The sequence below is a fragment of the Phascolarctos cinereus genome, unplaced genomic scaffold (genome assembly GCF_003287225.1).
Source record: "Phascolarctos cinereus isolate Bilbo 61053 unplaced genomic scaffold, phaCin_HiC Scaffold_5;HRSCAF=322, whole genome shotgun sequence".
Classification (NCBI taxonomy): Eukaryota; Metazoa; Chordata; class Mammalia; order Diprotodontia; family Phascolarctidae; genus Phascolarctos; species Phascolarctos cinereus.
Window position 1 is genome coordinate 403,513,166 of NW_027555958.1, and position 21,436 is coordinate 403,534,601.

The 21,436-nt window shown below is 36.1% G+C and overlaps 1 protein-coding gene across 1 annotated transcript in view; it reads left to right on the forward strand.

The window, feature by feature from the left end:
• The window catches only part of COLGALT2 (collagen beta(1-O)galactosyltransferase 2), a 132,664-nt gene that overhangs the window by 64,224 nt on the left and 47,004 nt on the right, over positions 1-21,436 (forward strand). Inside the window, exons 2-3 of the mRNA XM_020984390.2 lie at positions 12,995-13,105; positions 15,465-15,582. Coding sequence (XP_020840049.1) covers positions 12,995-13,105; positions 15,465-15,582 — 229 coding nt within the window. The remainder of the gene's footprint in view (positions 1-12,994; positions 13,106-15,464; positions 15,583-21,436) is intronic.

Below are 21,436 nucleotides of genomic sequence, written 5' to 3' on the forward strand. Positions count from 1 at the left end.
CAAGAAAGGCAGAAACAGTTCCTACCCTTAAGGAGTTCACCATCTAACAGAGACCAACAACATGCAAACAACTTCATATACAAACAAAATAGATAAATACAGAATAACTTGGAGATCATCTCAGAGGAAGGCACTAATATTAAGGGAGAAGAGCCTTTGAGAATTCTTTGAACCAAAGTTGAGGTGGGGAGCCAATTAGCATCTTGAGGCCTAGAATTAGGGAGGGAAGGGTTTGTTAAAAGCCGAATGGTGATCTCCAACCCATACATATGAGTCACCAAGAAGTCTTCAGGTGTTCCTAGAGCTCTAAGCTGAATTCTTTATTTTTCCTTTGTTTTTAAATTTTATTTTATTTTTATTTTCGGTTTCAAATTTCCCTTCCTCCACCGATTGAGAAGGCAAGAAATTCAATAGCCATTATACATATGAAGTCATGCGAAACGTATTTCTGCATTAGTCCAGGCTCAGTTTTAAATAGTATCAAATGGGAAACAGCGTTCATACTTTCTTTTCTGTTTAACATATTTCTTCGCTCCACCTTTCGTAACTACCAGTGGTGTTTTCTCAAAAATCAGAGACAGCGGCAAACACATGGAATTGAGGATGTGGAAATGAGGAAAACTTTCATAGCTTGGTGCTTCCCTAATAGAATGTTGGGTGCTCTGGGGACTTTGGGAAGCTGTTTTAATTTCCACCAAGACTAGCAAAGAGAGGAGATAGAAAGAAAGAGAGGGAGGAAGAGAAAGAAGGAAGGAAAGAGGGAAAGAGTGGGGGAAGGGAGAGAGGGAGACAGAGAATAAATAAAAGTGGAGATAGAAAGGGAAGAAAAGAAAGGGAAAGAGTGGGGGAAGGGAGGGAGAGAGCGAGAGCGAGAGAGCGCACACCAACATGTACTTATTCTAGAGGGACTATTTGGTTTTGATTCTTAAATTGGAAAGATTACTTTTTGCCAACTTGCTAGTCATAATCCCTTGGGGAGTCCAATCAGTGACTCACTTTGTTGTTCATTCCAGCAACATTTATTGCCTCTTATGTTGCATTTCCCAGGTTCTAGTGCAGCACGGGGTCAGGCTGCATGAAGCCACCAACCTTCCCCCCCCCCCCCACAGCTGCAAGTTCTGTCCTTTTTGCAGTGTCCCAAGCACTGTTTTGAAAATCATCACATTGCACTAAGGTTAGAAGTACAGACGTTCCTTATGTATTTCACTGAAGCCCTCATGCGCCAGTATGTCATAAATACTGTTAAAAGATCATGTCAAGAGGCAACTAGGTGATGCAGTGGATGGAGCACTGGCCCTGGAGTAGGGCCCTGAGTTCAAATCTGCCCTCAGACACTTGTTGGCTGTGTGACCCTAGGCAAGTCATTTAACCTTGATTGCCTCAAAAAAAAAAAGATCATATAAAAACCTTTGATGTGGCTTTGGTGACTCAGAATTAACTGATGTGAATTTGGTTCCTGGGGTCTAGATAAGAGGACTTATTTTATTTTTTTCTTTTTTAAAAATATATTTTTATTTATTTCACTAAATATTTCCCAATGACATGTGAAAAATTAAGTTAAAAGGTTTTTTGAGTTCAAAGTCTCTCTCTCCCTCCTGCCCTTCTCCCACTCCTTGAGAAGTCAAGTAATGTATTGATTATACATGTAAAGACATGTAAAACACATTTCCATATTAGCCATGTTGCAAAAAGAAAAAACCCCCCAAAAAGGATAAGAAAATTAAGTTTAAAAAGGAATGCTTCAATCTAAGAGCACCTATTTTAATAGCAAATAACACAGGTCTGACTAGAGCCCAGGGTGAGACATAAATGGTGACCTGATCAGCAGAAGTCTCACTGCTTTGGGCTTTGAACTAACAAGGAAATACCCCTTTTTTTTTTTAAAGCAATCATTCCCAAACATTTTAAATTAGCTGCAATGTGTTCATCCTACTTTCCAATGCTATGGCCACAATGAATCTAACTCAGAAAGCCCTTATTGACCCTTATTTTCAGTTTTTATTTACTTGTTTCCTGATTTAATTTCAGATCTTGGACCTGAATCTTTTTAAAAAACATATTTTATTTAAATTTAAATTTATTTTTAATTTAATTTATCATTATTTGTATATTTTATCTTATTTATTTTAATTCACTTTATTTTTATTTAAATTATTTTGACATTTATTTTTTAAAAATTTGAACTCCAAATTATCTCCATCCCTCTCATCCCCCCCCAACCATTGAGAAGGCAAGCAATATCTTATCAATTATACATGTGAAGTGATGCAAAATATATTTCCATATTCGCCATGTTGCAAAAAAAAAAAGCAAGAAAAATAAACTGAAAAAAGTATGCTTCAATCTGCACTCAGAGTCCATCAACTCTCTCTTTGGAGGTAGACAGCATTTTTCATCATACACGTGATTTAGAATTGTCTTGGATCATCATACTGATCGGAGTAGTCGCTCCCGATTGATCACCGTCACAATATCACTCTTACTGTGTACAATGTTCTCCTGGTTCTGCTCCCTTCCCTTGACCCTTGAGTCTTTACAAACTTGTACAACTAGATAATGGTGACAGAAAACTGATGCAGAAGCAGAGTCTGAGAGATGGTCATTGTTGAGAAGTGGGCAGTAATAGGCAGGTGGTAACAGTGCTGGGCCTGGAGTCGGAATTCCAGCACCCAACACTTACTAGCTGTGGGATGCTGGCTGGGCAAGTCACAACCTCAGTCTGATTCAGTCTTGTTATCTGTTAAATGGGGATAATAGTAGCACAAGCTTCACAAGGTTGTTGTGAGGCTCAATTGAGATTATTTTTGTAAACTATTTAGCATACAGTCAATGCTTAATAAATGGGTGTTCCCATCTTCTTCCTTTCCCCCTTTCCCCTTCTGGCACCATATTTTATATCCCACTTGCTTCTGCTCAATTTTCCTTCTATGTTGAGGGGAAAGTTAGAGTGCTCTAAATAGAGGCATAAAGAGAGGGCAATAGAAAGAAGGAGGATTCCAAGGACAGGAACGAAACTGAGGGGCAGAAGAATGGTACAGTGGTGATGGAGTCAGAGGAGCCAGGTTTGAATCCTACCTTTGTCCCCTGGGTGACCTAGCACAAGTTACCTCTACTTCCCAGGCTTTGGTTTCCTCGCCTGTATAAGGAGGGGGGTGGAATATATAGCCTTGGAACATCTCTTCTGAATCTAAGTCACAAGGCTTTTAGTCCTGTAGAGAAAAGCCCAGAGCTGTGCAAAAGCAACAGCATCTCCGATCATTTTTCTGTTGTAGTCAGAGATTGTCTAGTGTAATAGAGAGTATGGGAGGTGGAGTCAGGAAGACTGGGCTTGGGTCCTGTCTCAGATATTTACTGGGAAAATTATTTAACCTCTCTGGGTCTCAGTTTCCTCATCTGTAACATGACAAGGTTAGAAGCAATACAGCACCACGATTAGAGTTCTGATGAGCTCAGGAAGACCTGGGTTCAGATCCCAGCTCAAGGCATTCGGTCACATGAAGCTACCTTGGGCAAGTCACTTACCCAATCTGACCTTTGGTTCCTTCTCTGCAAAAAGAGGGCGTTGGATTTGATTTACCCTACAATGTTCCTTCTCAGCTCTAAATACAGAACCCTACAATCGTTTAGAGCCAACTCATCTAGAAATATTTACAAAGACAGCTTTCATCAAAGAGAGAGCCAGCGGTAAGAAGACAGAACCAAATAAACATTCGCTGAATTTGTTTTGTTGAATTGAGATGGGAGAATTTGGGGGGCTTGTTAGCTCTCCTGTGATCTGACAGTTACCACATTATTGCTCCCTATAATTAAAAAGAAATCATTGTCCCTGGGTTACCTTGGCAAAAATTAATTAGAGTAAGCCAGCAAAACTCAGAAGCTAACCTCTTATAATTATCTTAAACTTGGGCCGGAGAGTCCTGGGGAAGAGGGAGGCAGGGAGCCTTTGATGTAATTGTGAAAAAAAAACTGATTGGGAGGATTGTGTCAAAGATGTAATAATTGCAGCCTCTCCAGAGGGTTGTCTTTCAGCCAATCCATATTTACATTTTCACATGGATTGGGTTTCCAGACTGCTCCAGAAGCTTTAATCATTTACAGATCATTTTTCCAGCTCTGCAGCTGCTCCCTACGTTATCCATTTTCTTCAAGGAACTCTTTTGCTTTTATCTGTTGCCTTTCTGGTCCTGTTTAGGAGGAGCTCTCCAGACTTGTTTTCTAGGGGGATGGGAGAAAGTGTTGGCTAGTTTCATGTTGGGAAGAAGTGGCTTGTATGCTGCAACTTCTTTTCAGATGCTTAGGAGGGTGAGGCCAGAAAACTTCTTCACTTTCTGTTTGGCCAAGAGATGCCCTTGGTAATATCCAAGCCTTGGAGCCCCTATTGCCACAGGTTCACCTCTTCCTCTTTCTAGCCAGGTGGAAATATCAACATTAAGATCAGAGGATCTGTGTCCCTCTTTGGAACCTTTTATCAGGATGGAACATGTGCTTCAATATTGTTTTACAGAAATTAGTAAAAAGCATCTTCAACGCAAACCAAATGTTTCTTCTAAAAAGTTTGCCTCTCTGGCCATGTGGATTTTTCTTCCTAGCTCTCTTCTTTGTAAAGATAGGTTCAAACTGAAGTGCTTTCCTTATTATGTATGCAAAACAACATTTTTGTCCAAAGGATTAAAGGGCAACAGTTGGAAACATCTGCTTGAATTTCCATCTGCTTGCTTGTTTTTCCTTTGCAATGTGAATAAAGGGGCTGGGCCATTTGGTTCTAGGGGAAAAAACACAGGATGATATGTTGAGATTAGTTTGATCTCTGTACATCCAGGCAACACTGGCATTTTTCCTGTGGGACAGTGTGGAGGAGGCTAGATTAGCTATTCGAGTAAAGAAAAAAAAGGGAGGTGGGGCAGCTAAAAATCAAAGCCTAGCATGGACAGAAAAGTGGCCACAATTGGAGGCTGCCCTTCCTTCAAAGCTTGAGAACAAAAAGAATTTTGATGACTTATGAGAGCACAATTGTAGAAGACAGCTTAACTATCAAGATTTATTATCTGTTCAACGTGGAGGATGCGATTTTTAAAAAATATATACTTTTATTTTTTTAAATTAGAAAAAGTAATCTTCCTTCACCTCAAATCACAGGAAATCAGAGGAAGTTTGTCTCTGGGGAATTCTGAAACCAGTTTCATAGCCATTTATTTAATGCACCCAGGCAGCACATTTTATAAAACAAAACCAACTTTGTTTAAATGGTGAGGGAAAACATTAGCATACTAGGGGAAGCAGAAGGGCCTCTTTTGTTGCCAGGGCTAACCATCTGCCATCAGGAAGGTGAAGAGAAAAAAGCATCCAAATGACTAAAAGCTGAGTTTTTGTTTGAAATGAAGTATGTTAAAAGCCAAACACTGCAGTGCATTATTAATGAAGAATTGTGTGAGAGAAATGGTATAAGGGATGTCACCAGACAAATGTATGACCTGAAAACAAGGTGGGTCAATCGTGAAGCAAGAGTGAGAACTAAGAAATGAGACAGTTCATCACACCAGACAGTGACAAAAGGTCTAAACAAAGGTCTCGGCACATTAGGTGGGTAGAAGATTTATAGGAGGAAAAGAAGAAAACCAGCATTTATTAAGTGTCTACCATGTGCCAAGCACATAGTTGCATGCCTAGGACCTAAGAAACCCCTGTTTCTTTCCTTCCTTCTTTTCAGTCACTGTGCTAAGCATATTACAAATCTTATCTCACTTCATCCTCAAAATGACCCTAAGAGGTAGATTCTATTATTATCCCCATTTTACAGTTGAAGATACTGAGACAGACAGAGGTTAAATGACTTGCTCAGGGTCACATAGTATCTGAGACCACATTTGAACTCAGGTCTTCCTGACTCTAAGTCCAGCTCTCTATCTATCAGGAAATTTTTTGTCCCCTAGAATGAAAAGGCATAATTGCCAGTATCTTTTTGGACTTGGATATTTGCAAAACCTCCATCTAAGTCCTACTTTAATGCCTCATCCTAGCATGGAAGTTACCCTGACTTCCTAGAGGGTAATAAGCTAACAGAATGTGAGCTCTGGTAGTTACTACTAAGTAAAGAATGTTAGTGTGGGTCCGGCTGATGATGCACTGTTGTCCAATGACCAGCCTTACTTATTTTAGAGAGGCTCATCCCCACAGATTTCACTACTAGGGTAATGCACATTTTTGATTGCAGAAAACTTATGAAACCATCACTAAGTCATGGGGGGAATTTTCTGGGTATTGGTGGAAGAAGTACTGTTATCAATGAAATATTGAGTCTATCAAAGAATTACTTGAAGAACCCAATAAGGCAGAGAAAAAAATAATTATTAGAGACTTTAAAGACTCTGTGAGCGTCATATAAGTAACAAAATCAAAGAAGAGTGGTACAAATGGAACTTAACTCCCCTCAAATGCAAATAATTTATTTTCATATAAATTTTAGTTAAAAAAAATTAAAACACTTTTAATGGGCCAGGAATTGTGCTAAGTGTTATAGATACAAAAACAAAAATCAAACAGTCCCTATCCTCAAGAAGCTTACTGGAGGATTTGCTGGAGGAAGTTACTGGGGGAATACAACATAGAGTCTCAAGATTGTAAATCTAGAGCTGGAAGGGACCTCAAAGGCCATCTAGTCAAACCTCATCATTGTACAGATGACCAAACTGAAGCCCAAGTTGGTTAAGTGATTTGCCCAAGGTCCTCCACTAGTGCATGCCAGAAGCTGGATTTGAACTCAGGACTTCTGATTCCTGAATTAGTGTTCTTTCCTCTCCATTACAGAAAATAAAGAACTTGGAGGACCATCCAATCATCAGCAATTTCTGTACCCTTGTGTGAAGAAGGTAGATGCCAAATTCCAACTTTCATTAATAGAATGGAAACATAGACAACATGACCTTTCCATGATCATCTGGAGACAAGGATAAAGAAAAAATAAAAGAATTGGGATCATTCCTCCTAGTGGAAAGAAGGCTAGGGACAATTTTAATGCTCCAAATCTATGGAACTATGATGATAATTATTTAGTGAGCTCAAAAAGGGAGTAACCATTACCATCAGTGTTTATTTTGGGTCTTTAGTCAGTCAGTTAGCATTCAAGGACCCATGTGAATGCAATAGAGTTTGAGAAATCATTTAGTTCATCCTCCCACCTTCAGACAAAATCACAGTTAAATTATCGTAGGCATATAAGAATCAGTCCTATTTTCAAAGATGGCTAGGGAAAAAGAGGTAAGGAGCAAAGCTCAGACCAGGAGAGCAATGACCATACCTCTTCCCAAATCACACCTCCTTGGAAACACTAAAAACTTCTACACCTCAGAACTAACTCTGAAAACAGCAGTATGAAGAACCCTGAAACTTGGAACAGTCCCTCCCTGACCTCCACCCCTGAACTGGAAACAGAACCAGACTTTAACATAAAGTTCAAAGTCAAGAAATAGGCTTGAAAAAATGAGCAAGCTGAAAAACAAAAACAGGAACAAAAACCTGACCATAAAAAATAACTATGGTGACAAGGAAGATTAAAACACAAAACTCAGAAGACAATGATGTCAAAACAGCTGTAAGTAAAGCTTCAAAAAAGAAAAAAAAATGTGAATTGGACACAAGCTCAATAAGAATTCCTGGAAAGCTTTAAAAATGCTTTTCAAAATAAAATAAGAATGGTAGAGGAAAAATGGGTAAAGAAATGAGAGCAAGGGAAGACAATTATGAAAAGACAATTAACAGTTTGATAAAAGAGGCACAAAAAATATTGAAGAAAATTACACTTTTTTAAAAAAATTGGCCAAGTGGGAAAAGAGGTACAAAATTTCACTGATGAAAATAACTCCTTAACAATAAAATAATTCCTTAAAAAGCAGAATTGGCCAAATTGAGAAAGAAGTACAAAAGCTCACTGAAGAAAATGATTCCTTAAAAATTATAATTGGGCGAATGGAAGCTAATGACATCATGAGACATCAAGAAATAATAAAAGCAAAGTCAAAAGAATGAAAAAAATAGAAGAAAATATGAAATATCTCATCAGAAAAACAACTAACCTGGAAAATAGATCAAGAAGATATAATTTAAAGATTATTGGACCATTTGAAATCCATGAAAACGCCTAGATATCATTTTTCTGGAAAAGAAAAACTGCCCTGGTATTCTAGAACTAGGATCCTCTAATCACTACCCAAAAAAAAGATACCAAAATGAAAACTCCAAGGAATTTTATAACCAAATTCCAGAGCTTCCAGGGCAAAGAGAAAATATCTCAAGTAGCCGGAAAGAAACCATTCAAATATCATGGAGCCATAGTCAGGATCACACAAGATTTAGTAGCTACCATGTTATAGGAGCAGAGGACTTGGAATATGCTATTCCAGAAGGCAATATTGTTTGGATTACAACCAAGAATAACCTGTTCAGCAAAACTGGATATAATCCTTCAAGGGAAAAAATATAGATATTTAATGAAGCAGAGGACTTTCCAACATTCTGGATGAAAAGACCAGAGCAGAATAGAAAATTTGACTTTTAAATACAAGACTCAAGAGAAGCATAAAAATGTAAACATGAAAGAGAAATTATAAGAGATTCAATAAAGTTAAGTTGTTTATATTTCTATGTGGAAAGATGATACATATAACTGCTAAGAACTTTATCATCATTAGGGCAGTTAGATGAAATGATGAAGAGTGAAATGAGCAGAACCAAGAGAACATTGTATACAGTAACAGCAATATTGTTCTAAGAATGACTTTGAGAGGCTAAGTCATTTTGACTACTATAAATACACAAATTAAAAATAAAGGACATATGAGGAAAGATGCTATCTGCATCCAGCAAAAGAACTGATAAATAGAAGTATATATAGAATTATTTATATGGGTACACATATGTATATATACATATATATGTGTGTGGTGTGTGTGTGTGTGTGTGTGTGTATATATGTATTATATATATATATATATATATATATATATATATATATATATATATATATTTACATCTAATGGTAGCCATCTCTAAGGCAGGGGAGGGAGAAAAAAAGGAAAAAAGAGAAATTTGCATGATGACTTTGTTGTATATTTGAAGGGAATAGCAAGTTGTACATGGTAGATTTGCAGTTTCATGTGTAATCATCTTTTTTATTGTACTGTTATGGAAATGCTTGTTTTGTTCTGTGAGTTGAAAATAAAATAAATTTTGAAAGATTCTCCATAGATGGAGGATGCAGGAATGAGTTGATTATGTTGGAATGATGTTTTTAAAAAAATGGACAGGTAAGAAAAAAGGATGATCTGGAAGAAGGGGAAAGGGAGAGGAAGAAGGTTGAAAATTATCTCACATAAAAGAGGCATGCAAGGTAGAACTTTTGTAGTGGAGGAAAAAATAGAAGGGGCATGCAATATTTAAACCTCACTCTCATCCAAATTGATTCAAAGAGGGAAGAATGTGTATACACACTCAATTGGGTACAGAATCTCTCTTAACCAAGAAGAAATTAGGAAGGGAAGGGGATAAGAGAAAAGAGGAGATGATAAAAGGGAGGGCAAATAAAGGAAGTCAGTGGTCAGAAGCAAAACAAATTTTAGAGGAGAGATAGAATAAAAAAGAGAGAAGGATAAATAGAAGAACAATAGGATGAAGGGAAATGCATTAGTTAGTGATCATAACTGTGAATGTGAATGGAATTAATTCACCCATAAAATGTAAATGGATAGCAGAATGGCTTAGAAATCAGAATCCAATAAAATGTTGTTTACAAGAAACACACTTGAAACAGAGACAGACACAGAGTTGAAGTAAGGAGCTGTAGTAGAATCTATTATGCATCAGCTGAAGTAAAAAAAAAAGGCAGGTATAGCAATCATGATCTAAGACAAAGCAAAAGCACAAAGAAAATTAAAAGAGATAAGCAGGGAAACTGCATGTTGCTAAAGGGCACTATAGACAATGAAGTAATATTAATACTAGACATATATGCACAAAAAGGCATAGCATCCAAATTCTTAAAGGAAATATTAAATGAATTATAGAAGGAAATAGACAGTAAAACTTTACTGTTGGGAACCTCAATTTTTCCCTCTCAGAACTAGATAAATCTAACAATAAAATAAATTTTAAAAGAAAGTAAGAAGATGAATAGAATCTTAGAAAAGTTAGGCCTGATAGACCTCTGGAGAAAACTGAATGGGAATAGAAAGCAATATACCTTTTTCTCAGCTGTTAATGGTACCTTTATAAAAATTGACCATGTATTAGGGCATAAAAAGCCCTCACAATCAAATGCAGAAATATTAAAGGCACCCTTTTCAGACATGATGCAATAAAAATTACATTTAATAAAGTGCAATAGAAGCATGTTTTAAAAATTAATTGGAAACTAAATAACTTAATCCTAAAGAATTAGTGGATAAAAGAACAAATCATACAAATAATCAATAATTTCATTAAAGAGAATGACAACAATGAGACAACATGCCAAAATTTGTGGGATAAAGTCAAAGCAGTACTTAGGGGAAAATTTATATCTTAAATGCTTACATCAAAATACTCTGGTACTGGCTAAGAAATAGAATGGTGGATCTATGGAATAGATTAGGTACACAGTACACAATAGTAATCTAGTGTCTGATAAACCCAAAGGTCTATGTTTGGGAGGTAAAAACTTGTCATTTGACAAAAATTGCTTGAAAAACTGGAAAGCAGTTTGTCAGAAATTTGGTATAGACCAACATCTCACACCATGTACCAAGATGAGGTCAAAATGGATAAATGATTTAGACACAAAAGGTGATATCATAAGTAAATTAGGGGAGATGGAAAAATGTATTTGTTAGTGAAGTTGTGAACTGATGCAAACATTCTGGAGTGCAATTTGGAACTGTGCCCAAATGGTTATAAAATTGTGCCTACCCTTTGACCCAGCGATACCACTAGTAGGTCTGTATCCCAAAGAGATCAGAAAAAAGGGAAAAGGATCTGTTTATACAAAAATATTTATAACAGCTCTTTTTGTGTTGACAAAGAATTAGAAAATGAAGGGATACCCATCAAGTGGGGAATGGCTGAACAAGTTACAGTATATGATTATGATGGAATACTATTGTGCTTTAGGAAATGACAAGCAGGATGATTTCAAAAAAACCTGTAGAGACTTACATGAACTGATACAGAGTAAAGTAAGCAGAACCAGGAGAATACTGTACACAGAAATATTATAATGATGATCATCTGTGAAAGACTTAGCTACTCTGATAAAGATAAGTCAGTTCTGGACTTGTGATGAAAAATACTATTCACCTCCAGAGAGAGAACTGATGAACTCTGAGTGCAAAGTGAGGCACATTTTTTTTTGCTTTTAAAATTTTTCTTCATTTTTTTGTGTATATTTTCCTTTGCAACATGGCTAATATGGAAATATGACAAAAGAAAATATGCAAGTTGTAACATTTTGTTGAAAGAGCCACATGTAGACTAGTGTTGCTAGAACATGGTGTGTAGAAGAACAAAAAATTTACTGGAAAAGGAGGAAGGGCCCAGGTTATCCAGAGCTTTAAATGCCAAACAAAGAAAATTATATTTGATCTTGCAGATAATAGGGAGCCACCTCACTGAGAGGTGGTATGCAGTGAGGGGGAGTGTGTGATATGGTCAGATCTACACTTACTTTGGCAGCTAAGGAGATAATGAATTGAAGTGGGAAGAGGCTTGAGGTAGGGAGACTGATTAGAACTGTAGATTTTTGTTATCTTATAAAATACTTCATATTATTTATGTGGGAAAGATAGTAACATGTAGACTAATTGATTATGCAATTAGATGGATTAAAAACTGGTTGAATGACTATAATTAATGAATTGTTAATAATTCAGTGGAAATTTGAACCAGCTTGTTAGTATCAGAGCAAACTTGAGCAAATTGTTCACCTTCTCTGGGCCTCCATTTCCTCATTTGTAAAAAATGAGGTTGGAAGAGATGATTCACTACAGCTTCTTCCAACTCTTAAGGGTCGGTCTATTGTTCTGTGGTTCTACAGGCAGTTAACAAATATGGCCCCTGGGAGCCATCTGCAGGGCTGATTACACACTGCTGCGGGTCTCTTCCTCTAGCACCCCATGGTGTCTTCTTCCTCTTGGCAGCAGCAAGAAGCTGTTCTACTAATTGTTGAAGATAAATCTTATGTCTAATTCCCAGTGTTGAAAAGATGTGGGAACCTTTTAGAGTAAGTCTTGACTAGAGTTTAAGACTTTGTAAATTTTCCTATGTTGTGCTTGTCACTTCAATGGTATTGCCATTGAAATGTCAGCACGAAGTCTTACAGGATCCTAGAATCCCAGAGCTAGAAGGATCCTAAGAGACATCTAGTTCCACCTCACTTGAAGTCTTGAAGACTTTTAGTAAAGGAGATCTCATTACCTCCTAAGTCTTAATCTACTTCCAGTAACTCACAGTGCTCCTAGCTCTGGTCTCTAGGACTAAAGAGCGTAAGTTAATCCCTCTTCCACATCAGCTCTTCAGATACATGGAAGCAGCTGTCATGTTACTTTGAAGTCTTCTTTTCTCTGATTGCTTCAACTGATTCTCATTATTTGTGTTTGCAACATGGGAATTTTTCTTTCAAAAGTGTCTTGAGACAACTTGTGAAAAAAAAGTAAAACTGAGTTTCAATTGAATTTGAGCCTGAAATTGAGGGTAATGCTCCATGAAAACTAAAAAATAAAGCTTTTATTAACATATTGTTAAAATATACAGAACAATCAACAAGAAAACTATGATTCACAAAGCATGAGTCTGGTTTAACTCAATTAAAACTTGCTTTTTGAAGGGTCTAGTGCAACAACATGATTATTTACATATGGGCTTTTTAAATGATCTTACAGAAAATATTCTTCCTTCAGGCAGTTGTAGGACTTTTTTTTTTCCTTCTGTTTGTGTCTAATGATGTAACTGGAGTATATCATGCTTTCTCTAGGGCAGCCACAGATCACAACGTTGACAATACAACAGAGATCCTCAGAGAGTGGCTGAAGAATGTTCAGAAATTATACCACTATGTGGAATGGAGGCCTATGGATGACCCTCAGTGAGTAGCAAGGACAAATCACTGACTGCTCCCCATTCTGCACAGATGTCTTTTCTCTCAAAATACGTTGTAAGCTCCAATGAGCATTTATTTTGTAGCTTCCTCAGTACAAAGGTCATTACCTTGCTAGTATAGTACCATGAATGAATATATTAAAAATAAAAAACCCTATTCATTATTGTTTGACATCCCCAATGCCAGCCCAATTCTAGCTTAAGGAAGACTGGTTTCAGGAATATAGTGAATTCCAGATAAGAGATTAGCGATCATTACGTGATGTAAAATGGATAATTTCAATTACATTGAATTAAAAGGTTTTTGCACGAAGAACACCAATGCAGCCAAGATTAAAAGGAAAGCAGAAAACTGGGAGGAGTGGGGAGGGATTTTACAACAAGTTTCCTCTGATAAAGGCCTCACTTCTCAAACGTATAGGGAACTGAGTAAAATGTATAAGAATACAAGTCATTCCCCAATTGATAAATAGGTAAATGATATGAACAGGCAGTTTTTAGATGAAGAAATCAAAGCTATTATGATATATTCCGATATAATGGAAATTTCAGTGTAGTGAAGAAAAAGATATTCAAGATCCAGTATAAAGCTCACATATCAAGCAAAATTTAAGAACAAAATTCTACTACAGAAATAAAATAGAGAAATGGGGGTGCTTCCATGGAGTTCATTTTAATGGAGTTGTATTTGTATGATTTTTCTGTACCTCCTTCAAGTGCCTGATTTACATTTAAGTAATTTACTTTCTCGATCAAATTAAACATCAAATTAGAAGAAGGGAAAAGATGAGGAGGTTCAGGATGCAACTACAGCAGCTGCAACCCGAACTTTTTAAACAATCTGTTGGTTCAAAAAAATAAGTTGTGGGATAAGGAAGAAAGGACAGTAAAAAGTTACTTAGACAGCAATGAAATGGAGGCATGGCGGCTAAGGACTTTAGAGTGCAATAACCTTTGCAAAAACAAAAAAGTTGTTGATGAGGAGGAAGAGGAGGGTGGAAGATTAAGATAAGTATCTCCTCACAAGATCCTACTGAGGGATTGGCAAGAAATACAGCTAATGTAGGTTATCTAGAGAGTATTTACAGATAAATCAGAAGAACAAAGATATTAAATTGGATAGAGCTGATAGAATTTTTCAAGTGATTTATTCTCCTTGTTGACAAGAGTACAGTAGTGGAACATTTGGACTTTACCATGTCAGTAGTCCATTTGAGCCTCACATCAACCCTGTGAGGGAGGCATTTCAGGTATTGTTATCTCCATTTTACAAATAAGAAGATCTAGATTCTCAGAGAGGGTAAGTGGCTTACCTGTGATTATGCAGCTAATAAGTGTCCGAGGTGGAATTCCAACAAAGGCTTTCCTGATGCCAAGTCCAGTACTCTATCCTCATAGCCATCCTTCCTCTGTTGGCTGTTTCGGCTGTTTATGTAGTGTACCCGAAGACTTCATTTCATGTCATCCAGAAATATCATTTTGGGGTCCTCTCGTCTTGTAGTACTCATGAATAAAATGAGAGAAAAGAACACTGTGAAGATTATTGCAGGATATATACCAACTTCCCTGGCAAAGTAGAGAAACTTTATGGAAGAACTCAGTATGATCCTTGGAACTAAGTCTAAATCAGTTTGTGCCATAGTACTATCTGACTTCAGGGCAATCAGAGTGAAAAAAATACATTGGGAAATATGGATCATGACTCCACTGATGAAATGGTAGCCCTATTTTTGTTTGTTTTTCAATCTGCTGCTCCTCTGGCTTTTTTTACTTTAAGAACTTGAGTCAGTAGAAGGTAGGGCTAACCAGAATTAAATTTGTGTTCTACAAGTCAGAAAGAGAGAACTATAGTGACAGTAGTTCCACAAGAATTTTCACTGGTGACCAATTTAGGAAAGTGGGGTCCACTGAATCAATATTTCCTATTTCAGCAATTATGAATGCTCAAAATAACCCCTCAAACCAAGGATCTGTAGAGTAATTTAAAAGCTGTAACAGTTTGATTATGTTTGTTATGAGGACTGACAGAGCTCATAGACACAGCTGTGGACAGCTGTTAGAGCCGAAAAGGGACAAATTCTACTTGTTCGGGTCCGTAGAATCACTTCATCTAGAGTTTCTGCTGAGATATTTGTTCAGAAACTTGGGAATAGGCATAGACTTTGTCTCCTCTGGGAACCTTTCTCCACATCCAGATGTTTTGGGTTTACTTGAGGTGATCGGTTCCCTAACTTTTCCTCCACTTCTTTCATTAAAATGGAGGAGACAGTAGATGAGTATTTTGAGCAGCTGTCCCAGAAGTTGAAGTAAGGCAGGAATGCAATCATCCTTCCCTTCTTTCTTAGGTCTTACCCTGATGAAATTGGACCAAAGCACTGGCCAGGCTCCAGGTTTACCCATGTGATGAAACTCCGGCAGGCTGCCCTTCGAACTGCGAGGGAAAAATGGTCAGACTACATCCTGGTAAAAGCAGATGTTTTGATTTCTTGAGCATATTCAAAGCAATTGTCTAACAGTTGTGTGCATCGAAATCAAAACGGGCCTTTCGTCTTCAACCTTATAGGTTCACAGGCTCGTAGATTTAGAAATAGAAAGGACTTTAGGTTATGGACTATAAACCCCTCATTTTGCAGATAAGGAAACTAGGCAAACAGAGGTTAAGTGACTTGCCTGAGGACATACAAGCTACTAAGTGTCTGAAGCTGGATTTGAACTTAGGACTTCCTGGCTTCAGGCCCAGCACTCCATTCACTGAACCACCATGCTTTATGCCTGATCCAGTGATCATCAGAACTCTGGAGTCAAGGGTGGTCTTTGCATTCATCTGAATTCTAATGTTTTTCCACTATATTATTGGGGTCATAGTGTATATTCTCTTACTTTATTCTGCAGCAGTTCAAAAGTCTCTGAATTCTATTTATTCATCATTTTCCTTATGGTACAAGAACATCTCTCAATTTCTTCAGTCATTCCTCAATTAATGAACAACTAATCTCCTATTTCTTGCTAAAACAAAAGTGCTAGTAAGCATATTTTAGCAGTCTTTGTCCTCCTTGTGGTTAATGCCCAACAGTGGTATTGCTGGGGGTCTGAATAATTTCCTTTTCTAACATTGCTCCAAATTGTTTTCCAGAATTGTTAGACCAATAGCTCCACCAATAGTCTATCAGTGGGCCGATAGTGTTTATTTTTGTCTTAACTGATTTGATAGGGGTATAGTAAAACCTGAATGTTTCAATTTGTATTTCTCTAATTATTAATGATTTGAAGCATTTTATCATCCATTGTTGACCCTTGTCATTTCATCTTCCACAAATCACTCATTCATATTCTCTGATCATTTATGCTAGGTAGATAGAGCTCCAGATCTGGAATGAATTCAAATCCAGGCTCAACCCCTTACTACCTGTGTGACCTTGGGCCTCAGTTCTCTCATATGTAATGAGCTGGAGAAGGAGTGGCAAACCACTCCAGTATTCTTTGCCAAGAAACTCCCCCCAAACAATCAGACATGACTGAAAATGACTCAACAGCAAAATCCTCTGATCTCTTATATGTTGGTTATGGCTCTTGAACTTATATCCAAAATGTGTAGGAATTGATAGAAACTTGTCAGACCTTTATCAAAGACATTTGAGGTAAAAATTTTTCTCTCATTAATTTATATTATTCTCTTGGTAGTGACTTTGTTTTTGCAAAAGTTCTTTGATTTCATAGAAGTAAAACGGTCTGTTTTGCCTTTTTGTGACCTCCCATATTTTTAATTTGACTATGTTTTCTTCAAAAACATAGATCTAAAACTGTCCCCCTTTTTTTCTAGTCTAAGTTGTGTTGGGTTTTTTTAAATGATGCAGCCCTTTATTTTAAGCTGATAAAATTTTCTATTTATATCCATTTATCTATTCTACATTTCTTGGTGCTTTTATAAGTTTTTTTTTCAACTCCTTGAAAGACTTTAGATCTTTATCCAATTAACCGATAAGGCTTCTAATCAGATTAGTTGCAGAAAAAATTCAATCTATTGTTTTTTTTCTTCAAAAAAAAAAGGTCTGTTAGTTTTTATCTCCCAGAATATTTTTATGTAGTTGTATCCATGTACTTTGCCCTCAGTAATTCCTTCCATTTGTTATTTAGATAAAAATTTATCCTTCTTCCACATCTGAAGTGAACTTGCTATTATATAAAATATAAATATTTTATATTTATAAAAATAAAATTTAAATTTATAAAAATACAAATATTTATATAAATATATTTATATAAATATAAAAATTTTAAATCACACTGGCTTAATTAGAATTTATTGTTGAATATAGTGACAGGAGGTGACTCAGTGTTTTCAAAGGCTCCCAATATTCTGGGAGCAGAAGTTCTTGAAGATCCAGTCAAGCTGGGGAAGTTTTGAGTAAGAGCTTGACATGAACTATTCAATATATTTGTTACTTGAGGACAAGGTCAGCTGTTTAGAGAGGCTCATCAACTGAAGGTGATGATTTTTTTAAGCCATTACAATTCCTGTCTGCTAAGGTATAAAAGGGTTGTGACAGGCATCCATGGAAAGATTAAATGCATCCACGAAAGCATAGATCCTGTGCAGTCAAAGCAATAGACCATAAGTTGCGACCTTGGCATTTAGACTTGGTTTTTACCATTTTGCTATCCACTTTTCTTAACAACTGTTATGGAGAAATGGTTTCTTTCCTCAAAGATTAATGGCGTAGAATTTATCAAACATTTCTCTTTTCTATCAATTTGTTTTTATTTCTAGGATCTTTGTTCTTTTTTTATAGATCTGTTTTTATATATTGAGAGGCCAAGAGAAGATAATTTTTTTAAAAATAAGTGCCATTTTATAGTATGTTTCAAGTCTGACAAGCCAAGTTCTCACTCATCTTTTTTTCTTGCCCTTTGATATTTTTTGCCCCCTTGCTTTTCCATATAAAATTTGTCTTACTGGTTTATATAGTCTCAGAAAAATCTATAAATCAATTTGGGAAATATCACATTTTTAACTCTATTCATTCATCTTGGGCCCATATAGGGAATATCCCTCTAACTGTTTGGTTTTTTTCCTTATTTTGGAAACCAGTTTGAAATTTTATTTGTAAATGTTTCATACATTTCAGGGCAAGTGAGTTAACCTGTTGGACTCTAAGTCAGAGGTGTCAAACTCTTAGCCTATGGACAGCATGTGAAAATCCCTAGTAGGCCTGAACCATAATAATATGTAATTGGGAAATATTTAACAAGATAAAGAAAAATATAGTACAACATAGATAATATTACTTTGTGGTTTTCTAAGTCAACATGCAGCCTATAGGGAGCTGATTCTCTTTGAGTACGATACCACTGCTCTAGGTAACTTTCTAAGATTATAAACTATAGAGAAGGCACTGACCTGTATTGGTAGAGGAAGCTTTCTCATCTAGGAGTTTCTTCTGTCAGTAGAACATGTCCAAGGAGCTCTTTCTACTCTCATAGATTCAATCCCTCTTCCTATTCTTGTCCCTCTTAAGAGCTAGAATTTCTAAAATTATATGAAAAAAATGGGTAAAAGTAGAACTCCTGGTTTTGTACCCGCAAATGGTAACCATGCTCCTAATGTTCCCCCATTATTTATAATGAAAAAGATGCCTTTTAATCATATTAAGGGGAAATTCCTTCTCTTCCTGCCCATTTTTATGTTTTAAAAATTGCAAATAAGTGCTAGTTTATAAATAAGTGCTCTTTTCTAGCTATTTAAATGATTTGTATTGCATTGTATTATATTATGTTTTGAGACTTGGTCTCCCAGTCTCTCCCAGTCTGGAAATGTAATGGCCACTTATGGGCCCCATATCAATTCAAATCACAATCAGCCTCGACATTTTTCCCTGCTTTCCTGTCTGAGCTAATTATTCCCTCCTCAGGCAGACTGGTGGCCCACTACACAACATATTCCTGTTGGATTTTGCATAGACATCCAATCAGCTTTTTAGCCCAGCTGCAGTTCAGAATTCCTGAGATTAATCCATCCACCAGCTTCCGTTTCCCCAAGAGCAGGGATTACAGCCTTGTACCACCACATCTGGCTAATCGTATGATTTTTGCTCTTTCTCTCTTACTGATTTATTATGTGAGTAGTTTCCTTAAATTTGAACCACCTTTCATTCATAATATAAATCCTACCTGGTCATTATGAAATGAGTAAGTATATGTGTATATCATTGTGATTGCTTTAGGGGGCTGCAATGTATGTAAAGATTATATACTGCACAGTACCTAGTGTGCGTGTGTATTGATATCTTATATATACACATAGATGGCTATATAAATAAGGGATTATTTGTTTCCTCCTGAATCATTTTTTGCAGTCTTTTCCAAAGTCCACTTCATCTTCCTTCATAAATAATAAATTTAGATAATATAATACATTGTATTTTATCATATTATGATATATACTATTATATCATGTATTATGTGTATATATGTGTGTATTTATATATAATATACGATTATACTAATATATAATGCTATACATACTAGTATATAATATACTATAATATTGATATATAATATACTTATATATAAGATTTTGTAAATTTATCTTATTCATTATGATATAATAAATAATAAAATTTCCTTAATAAATAAGCTGGAGAGTACAGAATTGTTTTACCTTCCTCTCCTTGAGGGAGGATTAACATGCATTTTGTACATGGATATTTTAATTGCTTCTGGGGGAAAAAAAAACATAGCACAAATTCTTCAGAATATTACAGCATTCCTCTAGCCCACCATATCAACTGACAATAAGATGCTTTGTTTTCTTGTAGTTTTTGTTGCTAACTCCCCTAACTGCCATCACCAATTTCCTATCATCTCTATTGAGGAATCTCTCACTGGGCCTCCTAAGTGAGATCTGTGCTGTTGATTTTCATCACAAGACTTTAATTACAGACTTTGCTGCCCTTATTCCATTATCCTGCACTGCTTGGCCAGATGCATTTGTCTTCCAGGTAGTCAACACCCTGATTCAGGTGGCTGTCCTCAGCTGCTCCTTGCCAGAAAATCTTATGAAGAAATCCAGTTTTAGCTACTTCTTGCCTTTTCCTTTCTTTTCCCTCTTCTGGCACACTTGTCAGCTATTACCTACTAGGAGTTTATTTCTTTGCTGTATTATCATGGTCGGTCTTTACAGCTGATGTTGTTTTCTATTTTGTTGATCTGCTTTGATTTCAGCTGTGGTTTTGGTTGTTGGGTTTTTTTTTTAATTTTGTTCCTTATCTGATTATTTTTTAGCTACACCCCCAACTTATTTTTATTCCTCCTTTTCCCCTATATAGTAAAGGCATTGAGGACTTTACATCTGCCTATTACAAATGTTTTGACTGAAGCATATGGATTTTCAAATTCAATATACCTTTGTTTAGTGTTTGTTTTTGGCAAGGCATCATAATAGATATAGAGGGTAATACAAGGATTTAAAAGTGAAGCCTTTGCTTTCAAGGATCTTACATCCTAGTGGGAAGATATGGCTCATAACAGAGATAAGTAATTGCAACTTACATGTGCTTAGCACGATTTCTGGCACATAATAGTTGCTTAATAAATATTTATTGACTGACTAATTTAAAGAAAGAGCTAACAACTGCAGAGCCCAAGCAATGCCTTGGTTAGTAAGTGGCACCTTGGCTATGCTTCTAAGGAATCTGAGAATTCTAATAAGAAAAAGTAGGGAGGGATTAGTTTCTAAATAATCAGGAACCACCTATGCAAAAACACAAAGGGTTATATTATTGTATTTTGAAATTTTCTGTCATTGTTTATAAGTATTTACATAATAATTGTTTCTAAGTATTTACATAATAATACCTATCTCATAAGGTTGATAAGAGGATCAAGTCAGATTGATGTTGCATGAATGTGAGTTGTTATCATCATCATCATGACTTTTTCCATAATATTCTCTCCATATATCTGTAAGAGTCAGCCTATTCATTAACCTGTTCAGATAAGTAACTCATTTATCATATTCTGATAATACAGTGTGAACTTGGCCATTTTTGGTGGATATTTCTTTCTTATAAAACTCTAAGATTTTATTTTATTAATTTAGCCACCATATAACTTTATTCATATGCATTTTCATTTTTATCATATGTATCTTAATAAACTCTACTTTGTATTCAAATTTATAATCCCTCTCACTGTAGCCCCAGCTTTACTTAGATTGCCTATGTTTGATATCTTTTTGACCAACTTTTAAATTGATATCTACGTAAACATTTTGTATTAAATATATTTCCATTAGACAACACAGTGATTCATTCTAGTT